Genomic DNA, 18,839 nt, shown 5'->3' with positions numbered 1-18,839 from the left:
TATAACGCGAGATGGGTGCCGCCATCTTAGTTTGCGCCGCAGTTCGCAGAGTCCTGTCAGTCGGATTTACAGCACGTAAATTCATTGGTTTCTCCGAAAAACATGCAAGTAAGTGGCTGGTGAACTGGAAGAATAATAGAGTAAACTTCATAGTTACTTAGGCCCACTTTGTGTGTCTGATATGAATAAACACTGGCAAATTATATTTGAATGGATTGTTATTGCTGCTTCCACTGATGTCTGACATCAGTGTGTATTTTATAAACTCTACATGTATTGTTTTACTGGTGCTTATGTGTATTTAAATGTCTGAAACCTTAAAAAAAAACAAAAAACAAAAAATAAAAAATAATGTGGCTAAAAACACTGCATAGTTGTGATATCTGGCAGTTATGTGACGTCATTGAACGTTCTAAATCCCATATGTGGGACCGTACTCTCAGGGGCACAGAAATAAAAATCCCATATGTGGGACCGTACCGCTCAAAAGGTTAATGAAGTGTGTGATCACCTTTAGGGCAGATATCAGTGCAGGGGATGCACATCTTGATCCTGTTCTCCTCCACCTCCATCTTGTTGCTGGGACAGGCTCTGACACAGGAGCTGTGGTCCACCACAAAGTTATCTGTCACGCCACACACAGAGGCAGAACAAAGTGTCAGATGGCAGCATGCCCCTGAACAAACTCTAAGCAATCTCTGTGAAAAAGGCCATTGACATTTTGTAATGGTAGAGAAGAAATATCCATTCTCAGACAAAAACCATTAACACATCTGCACAAACACAGCGGGGACTGTGGCGTGTGTGTGGAAAGAGCCTATTTTCGGGAGTGACTGTGCAGCGTGACATCCATCACCAGAGAGGAGAGAGGGCTCACGGAGGGCCAGATAAAAGAAGATGGAGCTCTCAAGTGCAGACGTCTCTCTTCACCTCTTACATGTAACGTGAATCTCAGAGTCTTACTGTGGCATTACATTTAACGTGACACCAGAAAAACGAATAACCCTGGGTAAAAAACACAACCCTCACTTAGCAGCTTAGTGAAACACAACCAAACTGAGGATTTCAGAGCTGTACCATTGAATGAAGTGGCCTTGTGTGACTGCAGAAGGTGGTTAAGGTTATGGGACGGGTCTCTCAGTACTGCACGATAACATTCATCGTGGACTGAGCACTGGAGTGGGCGTCTGTCAGTGTGCAAACCCTTCATTCTGCAGCAGTGGCGGCCCAGCAAGGGGGAATAATGGCACTCCTGCTCACCTATCATCACCATTATCACAACTCTCTTTCATTATTTTGATGCTGCTTTCTCTTTCCCCGTTCTCTCCTCTTCAAAGAAGTCAGGCCAGTTCATAAGAAACATTCATCGTTTCACTGAGAAACACATGAGATTATTATCTCCATAATTACCCCATGAGGTCTTTTCACAGTCAGCTCTGTTTTATATTGTATAAACTGAGTGTTACATTGTATGCATGTGTATAGTACTACATGTACATACTTTGTTATGGTGCTGACATTGCAAAGCCATTAAAACATTAAAAATGTACTTGTACATCATATTTACATTTTTTACTTAATACATTTAAATTTGAGATGGAAAATAAAACATTTGAAACATGGTTAAAATTAAGTTTATCTTCTGTTTGGGGTCTCAGGTGGGATTCCCGCACTTTTTGACCAATTAATTTCCATGATTTTTTCATGAAATTTTATAGAGATTGCACCCAAAAAGAGCTATTTCTAGCCTTAGCCAATTAAATATTTTTAGGATTTTGTTCATTTCCACGACGTTACCATAGTTTGATCAATTCCCTGATATTACCAGGTTAACTATAACTGTGGAAAATCCGTCAGGACTACTATCGTCAAATATGATTGACAATTAGCATACAGTTTGGATTGGCGGTATGGTTCTGTTCTGGGTAAAAACTCCCTGCCCATTCATGTAGCCTAGCATGGATAAGAGCAGGGAGAGCAGCGATAACCCCCTTTAGGGTAACAGAACAGAACCAGCATATGCAGATATCATTAATGTTCTAATGACAATGACAATTATTTAATGTAACAACATGATTCAAGAAACATAAGTCTGATTCAAAGAGGTATATCAGAGGCCAAGTCCTGACTGGATGAGAGGAGGAGCTGGGGATGGAGGAGGGTAATTAGCTCCTGAGCAATGCGATAAAATTGCTGATAATACTGAATGGACCTTATATATAAGGATGCTATGATAGGCGTCATATGCCTATAGGTAGACATGGGTCAGCTGAGAGTCAGCTGATATGAGCTTGACTAACGTGACCTGCCAGAACTAACGCTATGCTTGATTTCTGTTCAGAGACCCCTCAAAAACATAATGAAGATTGAAGTATCAGGTTGAAAATTCATGACTTTTCTGATTAAAAGTAAAATTTCATAACTCATGATTTAATCTACATAAGGTCGTTTGGGGTCAGTAAGATTTTTTTAATGTTTTTGAAGTCTCTTATCTTTACCAGGCTGCATTTATTTGATCAAAAATACATTAAGAACAGAAATACTGTGAAATAACATTACAATTAAAAATAACTGTTTTGTATTTTAATATGTTTTAAAATGTAATTCATTCCTGTGATGACAAAGCTGAATTTTCAGCATCATTACTCCAGTCATCAGTGTCACATGATCCTTCAGAAATCATTCTAATATGCTGATTTTCTGCTCAAGAAACATTTCATATTATTATTAATGCTGAAATCAGTTGTGCTGCTTAATATATTTAAAACCAACATAAATTTTTTTCAGGATTCCTTGATTAATAGAAAGTTTTATTTGGAATAGAAATATTTTGTAACATTATAAATTGCTTTACTATCACTTGTCAATTTAATCAATTAACTGTCACTTCTGATCAACAAAATCCAAACTTTTAAATGGTAGTATATGTTTGTGGACGCCAGTTATAAAATGCAAAGATTATACATGCATAGATGCTACAGTTCTCTAATTAGTGTCCACACCGTTAATTATTTTTATTGTATTTCTGATTTCTGATATATATATATATATATATATATTATATATATATATATATATATATATATATATATGTATATATATTGCTTTTGCTGGTGTCAAACTCAGTCAAAAAGGAAGAAACAATAATAAACACTGATCCCAATCACATTTCTGAAAAGCGCATTACTGCCTTGTGGTTAAAAAAAGAAAAAAAAAGAAAAAGAAAAAAGAGGATCTTATAATATCACTCTACCAGAATTTGATTAGGTTAGAATAACTTATAATAAGTAAATTAATTAATTAAATTAATGCGAAGGGAAAATAAATTTAGTTTAATTTTTACACACACATTATTGTGTCTGAAATAAAAATAAAGTAATTCTCAACAGAACGTGGGGGTTAACTTAGTGTCGTTTTAACGCATATTTTAATATTTTCACAATAATTATTTTGAGATCAAACAGTTGTTGGACCCCCTGCAGAACTGCCACAGATCCCCGGTTGAAGACCCCTTTCTTTTTCTTTCTTTCTTTCTTTCTTTCTTTCTTTCTTTCTTTCTTTCCCTCCCTCCCTCTCTCCCTCCCTCCCTCAAGTCAATAGGGAAAACAGAGGTCAAGAATCTGAGTGAGATTTAGCAGACAGGTTCACTCCTGGGGCTCTACGTGTAGGCCGCACCACATCAGGGGCTCAGAGGAGCGCGAGGACTCAGGTGCAGCCGATCCGCCTCATTTGCATTCAATCTGAAACATGCTTACATGCCCGCTTGTGAACACGCCTAGACGTGACACCTGATATCCATTTATGTGAGTGAAAGATCCAGCTTGAACCGTGTGCGTAAGCATACAGAGGTTTGTATTCATTCTCTCTGTCTTACGTGGGCACTTTTTGACGCAGAAGGCTCCATATGTGTATTTGGCCCGTGGGTTGTGCTCCAGCTGGAACGTGGTGGGGTTGTAGACGAAGGGCTGTGGGCATTGCGTCACACATGCACCGCTGTCGTTGAAGTTAGTGCAGGCCTGGACACAAGGAAACAAGGTTATTGACAGCAATACACATTTATTTAATAAAACAGCTGACAAAAACTATTACAGACTCATTTTAGGGCATTATGCAATAGAAGAATGTGCCAGAACACCACTAATCAGCTCCAACCCACAAAAAAGTATGTCAACCAACACCAATACTACATAAAAACAATATAAAGCAGCAATACTACTAATAAATAATGATTCAAACAGGTTAAAGGAATTGAAAAAGCTCTATACTTTATAAATCTGACATGAGAAAATATATGTTTTCTGTCATAGAGTTACTGCATTGATCCAAATCCCAATGCATGCCACGAAAGTGCTTTTTCAATTAAAAGGGAACAATTGAGAAGTACAATATCAATGATTACAGCTGAGGATAACTAATTAAAAAACCGGAGAGGTGCGATAAATCGCTTTCTCTGAGGGCCGGAGGAGCGAGGAACAGTCAGAGACGGTTGGGATCTGCCCAGGCAGCACGTAACAAAAGAGCTACAGAGGTGTGGCCCCCACTCTCATTCACAGCAAAGCATTGTGGGAGGAAATGAGATTTTAATGGTATCTCTGGTGCAAAGAACGTCTCCTATAGGGAGATTTCTGGTCAAAAGCGAGTCATCTGTAGGCAACATGGATCTCTTTTGCAGAAGTGAACATCACAGCTGAACAAAAACTCACAGATAAGGTGAGAGAGCCAGAATAGGTCTGCTGCTGTTACCGTAACACTTATACAATTGCAGGTTTATGGGATGCTGATAAGGCCATAGATGACTGACAGACTGTGTGTGTGTGTGTGTGTTTGGGGAAAAATGTTATTACATACAGTACTGAGACATCTAAGAGAGTTGTGTGCAAGTATACTCACTCTGGATGTAAAATTTGAAGTTAGGGCTTCTATTCAACTTGTAACCCGGAAAAGATGTTGACTAGTCGTGAGGCACAATGCCTCTAGTTTCACTTTAATTTCACATTTGCATAATTTCAAACACAGAGAGGTTTAAAAGCCTGATTTCCTATTCAAATCTGAGATTCAAAATCTAATTTAAACCTATAAAATCAAAGTTTTAGAATTTTGTAAAAATCTTGAAAACAAAACATTATCACATAAGCTGAAACACAAATATTTAACACTGCACAATTTCTAGACCACTAGGCAGGTATGTTTGTGACATTTTGACCATGTTCAAAATCCCGTTCACAGGATAACAACAACTATAAAGTTTTAAGAATCACTCTAATTCTATGAGAATAGGGAAGTCCACACCACAACTATAATAATAACGACAGAGGTATGACATCATTGGAATCACAATTTTTTCCAGCTGATAAATGATAAAAACACTGAAGGCCAATCAGAATCCATCCTGCTTTAAAGAACTTGAGATTTAAAGTAGCAGATGTTATAATTGCAGCGTGTGCTTGTAATAAACAGAATGTCATTGTGCGTTGGTGTGGACATATATATAGTTTGTGTAAAACCTGATCATCATCATATATATATATATATATATATATATATATATATATATATATATGCTGTATATATTCATGTTATTTTTTCAGTTTAATTTTTCAATCAAATTGTGTGTGTTGATAAAAACCCTATTAAAACAGAAAAATGAAAAATTGCTAGTGGACTTTAGTTTGAAACTCCACTTTATATTTGACTATAACATGCAAATACACAAGGACATAGTTTGTGGACAGAGGAATTTTCGTCCTGCTGTCACAATATAGGACAAACTGTAGTCATGTGATCTGTGACTATTTGACACAGAGCTAAAGCATCAACTAGTGTCAGAGCTAATCGACTATATTCTGCAAACACCAATATGATTGGGTGGGTGTGTGTGTTACAAAAATACTGAAGACATACAAAGCAGTCTGTGTCCTTTGGTCCTGAACAGCCTCCAGCACATTCACGATGGCAGCAGTCACTGACGTACGGCCCAAAACAGCGGCCATCACACTGCTCGGCACACACCGTCTTCGTCACTGAGAAGGAAGCAGAGAGACAAGTTCAGAAACTGTTAGTGAAAAATGCATTTTCTTATAACCATAATGCCTCATCATCGTACTGCACAGCTGTCTAGATGCCATAGGAGTGGTATTGTGAGTAAACAGAGCTCTAGCCAGAGAGAACAAGTGGTGATGTGTGGTCTCTTAACTTCAGAGTGATGGTGAACATGGAGCAGAGCTGCTTTCCTACTCCTAGCGATACTCACAGTAATGAATATAGACATTCACAGTAATTTCTACCATATGGCTTGCCGAATACATCTCTGGTGTAGCTGCTGAATGAGCTTAGGAGCTTTCTGAAATAAGGCCAGAAATATACTCTACATGCTGTAAATATGCAAACGCAGATGCGAATGCTTGGCTAATGCAACTCTTCTTACATTGTTAGGATAGTAACAAACCTTACTCAAGGATGTGATTGAGTTACTATAAAAATGTATACAATATTATTTGCCATTTAAAAATGTTGGCTTGGTAATTTTTTTTTTTATTTAAAGATATATTGTTAAATATTATTACAATTTAAAATAACTAATTTCTATGTTAATATATTTAAAATTTTAATTTATTCCTGTGATGGCAAAGCTGAACTTTCAGTAGCCATTACTCCAGTCTTCAGTGTCACATGATGCTTCAGAAATCATTCTAATATGCTGATTTGGAAACATTTCTTCCTATTATCAATGTTGTACTGTTTCATATTTTTTTGTGGAAACAGTGATACATTTTTTTCCCCCCACAATTCTTTGATGAATAGAAAGTTCAAAAGATCAGGCATAACATTATGACCACTGACAGGTGAAGTGAATAACACTGATTATCTCTTCATCACAGCACCTGTTAGTGGGTGGAATATATTAGGCAGCAAGTGAACATTTTTTCCTCAAAGATGATGTGTTAGAAGCAGGAAAAATGGGCAAGCGTAAGGATTTGAGCGAGTTTGACAAGGGCCAAATTGTGATGGCTAGACGACTGGGTCAGAGCATCTCCAAAACTGCAGCTCTTGTGGGGTGTTCCCGGTCTGCAGTGGTCAGTATCTATCAAAAGTGGTCCAAGAAAGGAACATTGGGGAACCGGTGACAGGGTCATGGGTGGCCAAGGCTCATTGATGCACGTGGGGAGCGAAAGCTGGCCCGTGTGGTCCGATCCAACAGACGAGCTACTGTAGCTCAAATTGCTCAAGAAGTTAATGCTGGTTCTGATAGAAAGGTGTCAGAACACACAGTGCATCGCAGTTTGTTGCGTATGGGGCTGCATAGCCGCAGACCAGTCAGGGTGCCCATGCTGACCCTTGTCCACCGCTGAAAGAGGCAACAGTGGGCATGTGAACATCAGAACTGGACCTCGGAGCAATGGAAGAAGGTGGCCTGGTCTGATAAAATATGTTTTCTTTTACATCACGTGGACAGCTGGGTGCGTGTGCGTCACATCTGTGGGATGTGCTGAACAACAAGTACGATCCATGAAGGCCCTACCTTGAAACTTACAGGGCTTAAAGGATCTGCTCCAAACATCTTGGTGCCAGATACCACAGCACACCTTCAGGGGTCTTGTGGAGTCCATGCCTCGATAGGTCAGGGCTGTTTTTGCAGCAAAAGGGGGACCAACATAATATTAGGAAGGTGGTCATAATGTTATGCCTGATCGGTGTATTTGTAACATTATAAATGTCTTCAATGTGTCTTTTGATCAGTTTAATGCATCCTTTAGCTAGCTGTAAATGTGTCGACTTTAACTAACTTCCTGAGTAAGATTTTCCTAAAATGGTTCCTCTGCCATCACAAATGTTGACCAGAAAGAGAAAACTAGCTATAGTAGAATACAGTTTACCCTAATGGCCAGTGGGTTACGTTATGAATCGTGGTTCTGGAACGCAACAAATGTACAAAATCACAAAGACTCAAATCCTACAAAGACTGTCATTTTAATTTATCTACCAGCCCCCACATGAATGTTAGTGTGAGTGTTACTAGCACGGTGCTTGTAAAATGGTGTAATTGGATTTCCACAGCAGCATTTGTATGTGCAAGCTTGTTCGGGCTGACTGCACTCTACACAGCCTCTTACAAATGCATGTTAATTCTTTATCAAGAGTTCATAAGGCTCTCTAAGCGTGGCAGGATTCAGGTGTACATGGATCTTGGTACATTGACATAAAATTTCAAACAGTGACAGCAGTGTCCTGCTGGGTAACATGCTACACTTAATCTAAAATATTTTTTATAATTTTAGTATAACTATTATTTATGCAGTTTTTAATGTTCTCATGCTCACACTGCTTACTGAATCACTTCATTAAACAAAAAAGAAAACTTATTGAAACTAAACTGCACAAAAAAAGGGTTTGAACTTCAACTTTAAAGATAGATTAATAAATTATTATAGGATCATCCATGTTTACATATGAATGATGCCTACTGGGTGATCAGAAACATGGCCCACCCAGTCATTGTCAGACAGATACGATTAGCAGGAGAATGAACAATATACAGTAAGAGTAAAGTGTTTTACTAAACATAAAGTTCACCAAACCTTTCTGGTTGTGTGTAGTACCTGCAGCTCTGCACATCCTTGTGAATTATCTTAAAGTTGGAATTTTATTTTTATATTCCAAGGTTGATCAAGGCTGATCATTTCGGTCTAACCTTATTAATTAGAAGTTTAATTGTTTTATGTATCTGTCACAATGTGATGCAACCTAAAAGTTGTTTTTAAAGGATAAGGCAGTTAATACTATATTAAACACAACAACAAACCTGCTTCCCATATGAGTGAAAAAAAAAAGTCTTTCTAAGGAAAGAGGGAGGAAAATTGCACTTTTTTACTACTTTTTTTTTTAGGGGGGAAAACCTTAATACCTTGGTACCAGGGGAAATAATAATAATATAAATTTTTTAATATGAACCCTTCAAGAGAACTATAAAACAGGGCATTGGAAAAGATGATTATCTCAGCACCTATACACACTTTCCCTTGTACATTTATATAACATTTAAACTAAAATGTTGATAGAAAAAGGTCATCGACCTATTTACATTCACAAGTGTCTCTTGTTATTACAGCCTCCCTATAAAACCTGCATAATGTAGCTAAGAATTTTATCTCTATGAAAAGGTACATAATCAATATGATAGGCATATGTATAAAAGTTATTAATTGAATAGATTCAAATGATGCGAATTGGCCTTCCTCTGAAATACCACTTTTCCACTGCCGTTATGGCAGTGCAAGCCATTACTGCATAGACACCAAATGGCCTATTTTACAAAACAAAAGACATTTTACTGAACTAAAGGCCCACTCAGAAGGGCGATGTTGATTCATTTGCCACAAAACATGCTTTTTAAAATACACCCAGCTCTGGCAATTATACACCATCAATCTGATAAAGTACACAGAAGACCATAAAGCACAGAATATTTAGCCTCTGAGAGTTTCATTAGCAGCTCAACTGCCGTGTTTTATGGCGCAGACACATTTTAGGTCAAGAAGCGCCGCTCTTGTTTAGATGTAATCCCCGTTTAGCTATGCACAAATTGATTCCAAATCTAATTATGTTTCAAAAAAATCATTATTTGAATATACTAGATTGAAATATTTACTCAGTATCCACTGGGTTGAGGAGAAATACACATTTAAGTTTGCAGAAATGACAGGGAAGCTACAGTGAAAATCCAACAAGAATGTTTAATGCTCTCGACTTAGTAAATAGCTTCATTAGCGTGAGATGGAACTCGAATCCATTTCACAGTCGTGCAGTTCTCCAATTACTTCGTCCTTATCGTTTCGACAATTAAGACTACTCAAGCTAGGCGGCTGGTGGCAAGGCGAGCTGCGGATTTAACCGCTGTGATGAGAGAAGGAAGGTGAGGACGGCGAGACGGGGGGAGAGGAGAGAGAACAGACGGGACTTATCTGGTGCAGTGCGGTGACATATAGTGTCTTTGTGGAGGCAGTGCAAAGGTTTGCTTACGACTATCTAAATGAGATCAGAATATACTAGAGAGAGAGAGAGAGAGAGAGAGAGAACAGGCTACGGTCCAAAACCTAGTGAGCTGCTTATGTCGGCAAATTTTAGTTCACCCAAAAATGAAAATTCTGTTATTATTTACTTGTGTTGTTCCAAACCCATATGCTGTTATGTGTGCTATGGAACAGACATTTTTTGAGAATCGTTACACTGATTTTTCCATACAAGAACAGCTCAGATGAGTTTGGAATGACATGAGGATGAGTAAATAATGCCAGAATTGTTATTTGCTGTGGTGAACTGCCCCTGTAAAGGTACAGTAAGGTCCCAAAAAAAGTAAGCAGCATGATTATAATTCCAAAATCTAAAGAAACATCACATGTACAATATCTTTCAATGATATAATAATTCTGATGAGCTCAATAAAAGATCAACATAATAGAAACTCTTTCGAATGTCAAAAATAACTGAACGTTAAACATTAACAGATGTTTCCCTTCACTCAAAAACACATAAAATAACACTTAAATGGTTAGTTCACCCAAAAATGAAAATTTGTTATGAAGCGACGAGAATACTTTTTGTGCGCCAAAAAAACAAAATAACAACTTTATTCAACAATATCTAGTGATGGGCGATTTCAAAACACTGCTTCATGAAGCTTCAAAGCTTTACGAATCTTTTGTTTCGAATCAGTAGTTCAGAGTGTGTGTCAAACGATCTCAAACTGCCAAAGTCACGTGATTTCAGTAAACGAGGCTTTGTTACGTCATTACTGTTTTGAAATTTCAATGGTTCACGTGACCTTCACTAGATATTGTTGAATAAAGTCATTATTTTGTTTTTTTGGGGCACAAAAAGTGTTCTTGTTGCTTCATAACATTAAGGTTGAACCACTGTAGTCACATGAACTGTTTTAAATATGTTTTTAGTACCTTTCTGGGCGTTTGAAAGTCTAAGTTAACTTGCTCTCACTGCAGGCCTCACGAGCCATGGGATTTTATCAAAAATATCTTAATTTGCGTTCCGGAAATGAACGAAGGTCTTACGGGTGTGGAACAACATGAGGATGAGTAATTAAAGACAGAATTTTCATTTTTGGGTGAACTAACACTTTAATTTCAATATGCATAATTGAACTAAATCTCTTAAAATAAATAGGTAGCCTTCTTTCCTTAATTGTATTAGCCTCATCGGTTCCTCAATTCAAGCCTTAAAACTGCTTAAGTTTCCTTCAAAAAATTAGGAATATTATATATATATATATATATATATTACAAATTCAGCTTTGCCATAACAGTATATATATATACTGTTATGGCAAAGCTGAATTTGTCTTCAGTGTCACATGATCCTTCTAATATGCTGATTTGGTGCTCAAATTTCTTATTATTCTCAAAGTTGTGCTGCTAAATATTTTTGTTCATAAGAACAGCATTTATTTGAGAATAGAAATATGTTGTAACAATGTAAAAATCGCTTTTGATTAATTTAACGTATCCTTGCTAAATAAATGTATGAATTTCTTAAAAAAAAAAATTAAAAAAAAATAAATACTGACCCCAAACTTTTGAATGGTAGTGTACAATTCTTTCAATAAATAACATTTTATTGATGAGCATTAATAAAATAATTAAATGTAATCAAACATTGAGTGTTCTATCCAATGTCTGTGTGTGCTATGTATATCCACATTAACAACAACAATGAAATCAACTAAAATTCCAGTCTTTTGTGCACTTTGCTATTTGTATGAGTTGCAGTTCCAAACTGCTTACTACATATGAGGTACCATTTTTGTTAGTATGCTTGCTTGATTCAGAACCCAGCCACAGAGAGACAGAAGCTCCTGTTCAAATAAATGGTTTCTCCATATAAATAACAGATTTTCTCTCAGAGGTCTTGAAGATGGAATGAAAACAAAACTGAGCGAGAAGAATGAGAGTGTTGGTACCCAGATGGAGGGACAGAGTAAAATGACAGGTACATCTGCAGAAGAGAGAGGAAAGAGGAAGCAGGAAGGACATTATGATTAATTAGAGAGTATTTGAGAAGCAAAAAGGCTCATATTCTCCTACTTGACCCGCCAAACCATTTTACTGTATGGAGAAGTCTATAAAAATGATTGTCCATTACGTGAATAAATGGTGATATCACCAGAGTAGTACAAGTTTCAGGTACATGATAGTTTTCCTGCCATTCCATAAAGTGAAATTGCTCTGCTCTGCTCATCTGTGTGATGATACTGTCGTGAATACCGATACATGGTCTCATAGATGTGCTGAAATACCATTAGCAGCTCCAGACAGAGTCAGCAGACTCTCTGCTCTTTTTTAGGGAAAAATCTGCTAAATTTTGTGGCAATAATTTAAATATGTTTTTTATAGAACTCGGACAACCCTAGTGAAAAATAAATTATACCAAAATGTATTTGAAATACATTTATTTTATGCTAAGAATACTACAAATACATTTACATATTTATGTACTTAATAAAAATACCCTGCAATTGTACTTTTGGTATACTTAACTGATACACTTAAAGTCTGCTAAATTGGAACAACTAATTTTGTACTTAATGCACTTTAGTTATCCGGAAGTAGTGCTGAGGTCCAACTAAAGATATACTTAAGTATATTTAATTGTGCTAAATTGGAACTATTGCAAGTTTAGGTAAACTTTAAGTATCTTGCATTTAAAGACTAATATTATACAGTGATCATTATATCCTTACTAATAGTAATATTAAAACACATTTTAGGCTTAATATTAAGAAATGTGCATTGTGCAACAACAAAGTACTACAAATAAAGTTTAATTATAATATTTATATCAAAGTCTCAAGTGATATGTCAGTAAATATGGATTTGTACCATATTTAGTGTAAAATAAATGTATTTTAAATACATTTTGGTATAGGTTTTTTTCACTATGGAAAACAAGCTAGAAAACATGAAAAATAAAAGTGTATGGAGAAAAAAAAGAAAAAAAAAAAGTATATGTTCTGGTAAAATTTCTGCTGCTTTAAAGTTTTCCTTGCCAATCATTAGTATGGAACAACACCATCAGATACAAAAATATATATTATTTAATATAAAATATCCACTAAGTTCAATGAAAAATGAATGAAGACTACAGAATATGCAAGGAGCAAGCGATATGCATAATTTTTAAATGAAAGGCGTTCAAATTCTGTAGAAATCTGTGTAATATTCTGCAAAAATGATCGGGCGCAGATTCCGTGTTGGCCTGCCGATTAACTTTCCATCTCCTCCAGCTCATGCTAATGACATAAGAGTACTGTTATGCAAACTACCTGCCATGAGAGGTTTTTCTCTAAGATGAAAATTTCGAAAAATGGTTTCTTTTTTCAGCAGAAAAAAATCCAATATAAGTTACGAGTGCTTTGTCCTTAAAAAGAGACCCTTACGGCTGCATTAGCAAGCTTTTCGAGGCAGGGGTAATGACATGTTTTTGAGCAGTCTCACTTAGCATTTGACTGCATTATACGAGCACGTCGGGGGAAATCAGAGTTACTGCGTGTTGTGATCAAGCATGTTGAGAGGAAGACTGCAAGAGAGAGACAGAGTATCTGTCTAGGTGTGAGAGTTTTGAGGGTCCTAAAGTAATTAATCCTGGCAGTTTTAAGTGCAGCTGGTTTCCGCAGCTACATGTGAGAGGAGAGGAAGAGTCAGGCTTCCCGTCTCTCTCTTCAATTATCCTCCACTGGGAGGGCAGCGGTTTGCCACGGCCTGCTGGAGGTGCCGGATCGGGCCTGTGGAGAAAGCTGGAGAACTCTCACAGAGTGGAACGACTCTTCACCTCTCTCTGGCGGCTGTCTCTGCAGAGTCTAGATATTATATTCATGAGTAAAAGTTACTTCTGAGAGATTTTTCTTCATCCTAGGTTGATAAGCTTCAGTATGCTTATCGACTCTTATTGACTTATCGAGCAGATTCATTATGCTCCGGAGCTTCCTGAAGCAGTGTTTTGAAATCAGCCATCACTAAATAAGTTGTTATTTTGTTTTTTTGGCGCACCAAAAATATTCTTGTCGCTTTATAATATTAATATTGAACCACTGTACTCACATGAACTGATTTAAATATGTTTTTAGTACCTTTATGGATCTTGAGAGAGGAAATATCATTGCTCCCTATGTAGGCCTCACAGAGCCATCGGATTTCAACAAAAATATCTCAATTTGTGTTCCGAAGATTAACGAAGGTCTTACGGGTGTGGAACGACATGAGGGTGAGTAATAAATTACATTATTTTCATTTTTTGGGTGAACTAACCCTTTAACATGAGCTAATAATGAAACTGCACTTATACAGCATTTATTAACTAATGTTAACAAATGAATCTTATTGTAAAGTTAGGTTTTTTTTTACATTTTAGTTTTGGTCTTTTTGTCACTATATACATGTAGATAGTATAAGAAAGACCAGAAACAATGGTTAATTGAAAAAGGACATAAGCCAGATTTGAACTCGTACTGAGATTTGAACTCATATTGCCCGCATGAGCACCAGAGTTCAAAGCATTGGCACACATGTGCAAAGCCGCTAGGCCAATGAATGAAAATCTCTGAACATCAAAAGGATGGTGGCATCATTTCAAACATGTGTGTGGTACATTGGTTAAAGCGCTATGCTGGTAACTGAAAGGCTGCAGATTCAAATCCTGTGAGGAATGACTGTCAAACACTAGTGGAAGTGACACTCTGTCATGTGACCAAAGGTTGAGAAAACAAACTTTTGCACATTCAGATGTAGGCATACATTTATCATTTCACAATGTCCTGCTTTTTTTAACCATTTTGAAGTCACTAGTGAATGACTTACAGCTCTGACACTGGTCCTCCTTTGGCCCCCAGCAGCGTCCATTACATGCTCTATGACACCTTTGACCTGCAACAAGGAATGACAAAAACATTTAATTATTGCAAGTTTATGCATTTTAATAAAAGATTACACAAACAAATGTTTTATTTAAAATAACATTCACTTATGCAACTCTGCAAAATAAGACCAGAAAGATCAGTGCATTTAGAAAGTTAACTTCGAGTTCATTTTTAAGTGTGCATTCTTATCACACTATTGTTATGGCGTTGTATACTGTTTAATCACAGTAACCATAATCTGGATCATTCCGCTTTGGGATAGAACTCTTTTCATCCGCACTGACCCTGTTCTGATGAAGTGGGGAAGAGTCGTCACTGACTGACAGAACAATGTTCTCCCTGACTCTCTGGAGCTCTGCCTGAATCCTCCCCGCCCCAGAGGAGACGGCCCGTATGGCTTTGCTACACTCATCTGCGGTGGCTGTTCTGCCACCCAAGCTTAATTGACTGTTGGGTAATTGCAGTGTGAGCATGGCTGACTGATGGAGTGTTGTCCTCTGTCCCTGTTCCACTTCAGTTAAGAGTAATTACACTAGTGGCTTGCTCTCTTCAACTACATGGACCAGGCACTTTTGACTATCTCCCCTTTTTAAACATCACCCTTTTTTTACACTCTCTCTCACTTGATTTCTCTCTCATTCATGGAAAACTTTTGTGAGATATGGTGAGAAAGGGCCACTCCATTGCCTTTCTAATAGCTCAGCCTAAATGAAAATTCTGTCTTCATTTACTCACGACCATGCAATGGAAATTCACACTGTAGAGCTCCAAAGAGGACAAAAGATCAGCATAAAAGTAGTCTATATGACTTGTACATTATAATTCATATACAAAAGTTTCTTGTGAGGTATAGACAGCTTACGAGTCGTATGGGCCACTTTTATGGTGCCTTTTTGAGCTTGGAAGATCCTGGTCACTGTGAAGATTATTTCACAATAATTTTCCTCTATTCCACTAGAAAGAGAACGTCATTCAGGTTTGAAAATAAAATGAGGGTGAGTAAATAATGACAGAGACGCTTAAGGTCTCATTTGGTTCATTTTAATGTTTACATTGACCATCAAGATCATTCTATGCTTCTTCTTACCGCCCACACTGCTGCTTCTAACCGAATCTGAAGGTTACAAACATTGGAAATAAGTAATTGATAAACATTGGCTGGAAGGGCAGGATTGCATTTTAATTGGTGAAAGGAGCATTGCCTATTCCCTGTTGTTTTTTTGAACATCTAATGTAAATAACCTCGCTAAATAACTAAATAAAATCGATGAGGACAATCCCTCCCCCAAAACACTAAGAGATTATAGTGGATTACAGATTCAACACCCTTGATCTGGGAAGTGGGGAGAGAAAAGATCAAAAAGATTGATTGATTGGATATAATATAATCTGCCTCTCCAAATTTTCATTAAAAGCTGTAAAAATTAGTTTTTAAGAACAGTTAACCCCAAAATTAAATCTCACCCTCATCTTTTTACAACCCAAATTCAGGAAATGTTGGGACGTTTTTTAAATTTGAATAAAATGAAAACTAAAAGACTTTCAAATCACATGAGCCAATATTTTATTCACAATAGAACATAGATAACATAACAAATGTTTAAACTGAGAAATTTTACAATTTTATGCACAAAATGAGCTCATTTCAAATTTGATGCCTGCTACAGGTCTCAAAATAGTGTTTACCATGGTGTAGAATCTCCTCTTCTTTTCAAAACAGTTTGAAGACATCTGGGCATCGAGGTTATGAGTTTCTGGAGTTTTGGTGTTAAAATTTGGTCCCATTCTTGCCTGATATAGGTTTCCAGCTGCTGAAGAGTTTGTGGTCGTCTTTGATGTATGTTTCTCTATAGGTGAAAGATCTGGACTGCAGGCAGGCCAATTCAGCACCCGCACTCTTCTATGACGAAGCCATGCTGGCTGTTGTAATAGCTGCAGTATGTGGTTTTGCATTGTCCTGCTGAAATACACAAGGCCTTCCCTGAAATAGACGTCATCTGGAGGGGAGCATATGTTGCTCTAAAACCTTTATATACCTTTCAGCATTCATAGTGCCTTCCAAAACATGCAAGCTGCCCATACCGTATGGACCTATGCACCCCCATACCATCAGAGATGCTGGCTTTTGAACTGAACGCTGAAAACACGCTGGAAGGTCTCCCTCCTTTTCAGCACGGAGGGCATGGCGTCCATGATTTCCGAAAAAGAATATCAAATTTGGACTCGTCTGACCATAGAACACTTTTCCACTTTGAAACAGTCCATTTTAAATGAGCCTTGGCCCACAGGACACAACGGCGCTTCTGGACCATGTTCACATATGGCTTCCTTTTTGCATGATAGAGCTTTAGTTGGCATCTGCAGATGGCACGACGGATTGTGTTTACCGACAGTGGTTTCTGGAAGTATTCCTGGGCTCATTTAGTAATGTCATTGACACAAGCATGCTGATGAGTGATGCAGTGTCGTCTGAGGGCCTGAAGACCACAGGCATCCAATAAAGGTCTTCGGCCTTGTCCCTTACGCAGAGATTTATCCAGTTTCTCTGAATCTTTTGATGATGTTATGCACTGTAGATGATGAGATTTGCAAAGCCTTTGCAATTTGACATTGAGGAACATTGTTTTTAGAGTATTCCACAATCTTTTTACGCACTCTTTCACAGCTCTGCCCTCTTTACTTCTGAGAGACTCTGCCTCTCTAAGACATCCCTTGCTCTCATTTTGTGTCCAGTAAGATTTTGTTTGAAAGAAATTAATTATTGAGTCTTCTTTCAAAAACATTTAAAAATCACACTGACCCCAAACTTTTGAACAGTAGTGTAGTAACAATCCAGTTTTGAACCTCAATCTCTAATGGTCAATACTCACAGAAGCTGCTGCTATTAGACGGCACAACCAGGTGATCAGGGCGGGCGTTCTTCACTATATCCTGCCAGTGGATGGTATCAGCATGACACAGGAACTTGTTCTGGTCCACGTACACACCTCCATTCAGAATTTCTGTTAAAACACAGACAGCAACAATAAAACACCATTCAGTACTTAATGACTTGTGTCAGCGGACACCTCTGAGCCTATCATTCCAGTGAAGGTGACCTCATCACTATCTTACCTTACATGGAATATAGCAGGGTTAGGCTCTCCTGAGAACAAAGATAATGTATAAAATAATTTGATTTCTTCACACAATGTCTCTTTTTGACCCTCTGGTGTCAGTACTGGCCTACTTCTGCTGGTTAGTCAACCTGGAATCCAGTCAGACAAGACTGGTGCTTTAAAGGGACAGTTCACTCAAAAATGAAATTCTGTCATTATTTACTCACACTAATATCATTCCAAACCTGTATGATTTTTCTTCTGTAAAACACAAAAGGAGAAATTTTGAATAATGCACTAGTCATTGTTTTTTGTAATGTATATATTGATTTTATTTCATTTTCCTTATTTATTCAAAATATTCCCAAACTTGTTAACTATATCATGAAATATCTGATATTTCAATTCTTAAATACGTGTAATTACGTGTTTTGTCCCTTCTTTTGCCAGCGTCACATTATGAGATAAATCCAGCCCCGTCTGTGTATGACACAAAGCTATTGTGTGATATACATAACTCATGAGTCAAATATGATGCTTTTATGATATTTTTATGATGCATTTGCATCCGATTTGGAGCTTAAAAGCTCCAGTCCCCAGTCATTGTAAAATAATTTGGTTTGGAATGACATTTGGGTGAATAAATAATGACAGATTTTTATTTTATTTTATTTTATTTTGAGATGAACTATCCCTTCAACAAAGAGGCCAGACAAATTCCACTATTATTAATAACCCTAATCTGTTTTTATTTTTATTTCTTTCTCTATTTTTCCCCACATCCTTCCGCTCCTCTGAGAGATGTCTACTCCCAGCAGACA

At 37.2% G+C, this 18,839-nt stretch overlaps 1 protein-coding gene across 2 annotated transcripts in view; it reads right to left on the bottom strand.

Annotated features, from left to right (window-relative positions):
- The window catches only part of erbb4b (erb-b2 receptor tyrosine kinase 4b), a 318,456-nt gene that overhangs the window by 84,513 nt on the left and 215,104 nt on the right, over positions 1-18,839 (bottom strand). For both annotated transcript variants that reach the window (XM_051905832.1, XM_051905833.1), the window contains exons 4-8: positions 17,791-17,922; positions 14,862-14,927; positions 5,902-6,020; positions 3,875-4,016; positions 512-625 (exon numbers count right to left, since the gene is read on the bottom strand). In XM_051905832.1, the coding sequence (XP_051761792.1) occupies positions 512-625; positions 3,875-4,016; positions 5,902-6,020; positions 14,862-14,927; positions 17,791-17,922 (573 nt within the window). The remainder of the gene's footprint in view (positions 1-511; positions 626-3,874; positions 4,017-5,901; positions 6,021-14,861; positions 14,928-17,790; positions 17,923-18,839) is intronic.

The sequence above is a fragment of the Ctenopharyngodon idella genome, chromosome 9, assembly GCF_019924925.1.
Source record: "Ctenopharyngodon idella isolate HZGC_01 chromosome 9, HZGC01, whole genome shotgun sequence".
Taxonomy (NCBI): Eukaryota; Metazoa; Chordata; class Actinopteri; order Cypriniformes; family Xenocyprididae; genus Ctenopharyngodon; species Ctenopharyngodon idella.
This window is presented reverse-complemented; position numbering and strand designations above follow the sequence as displayed.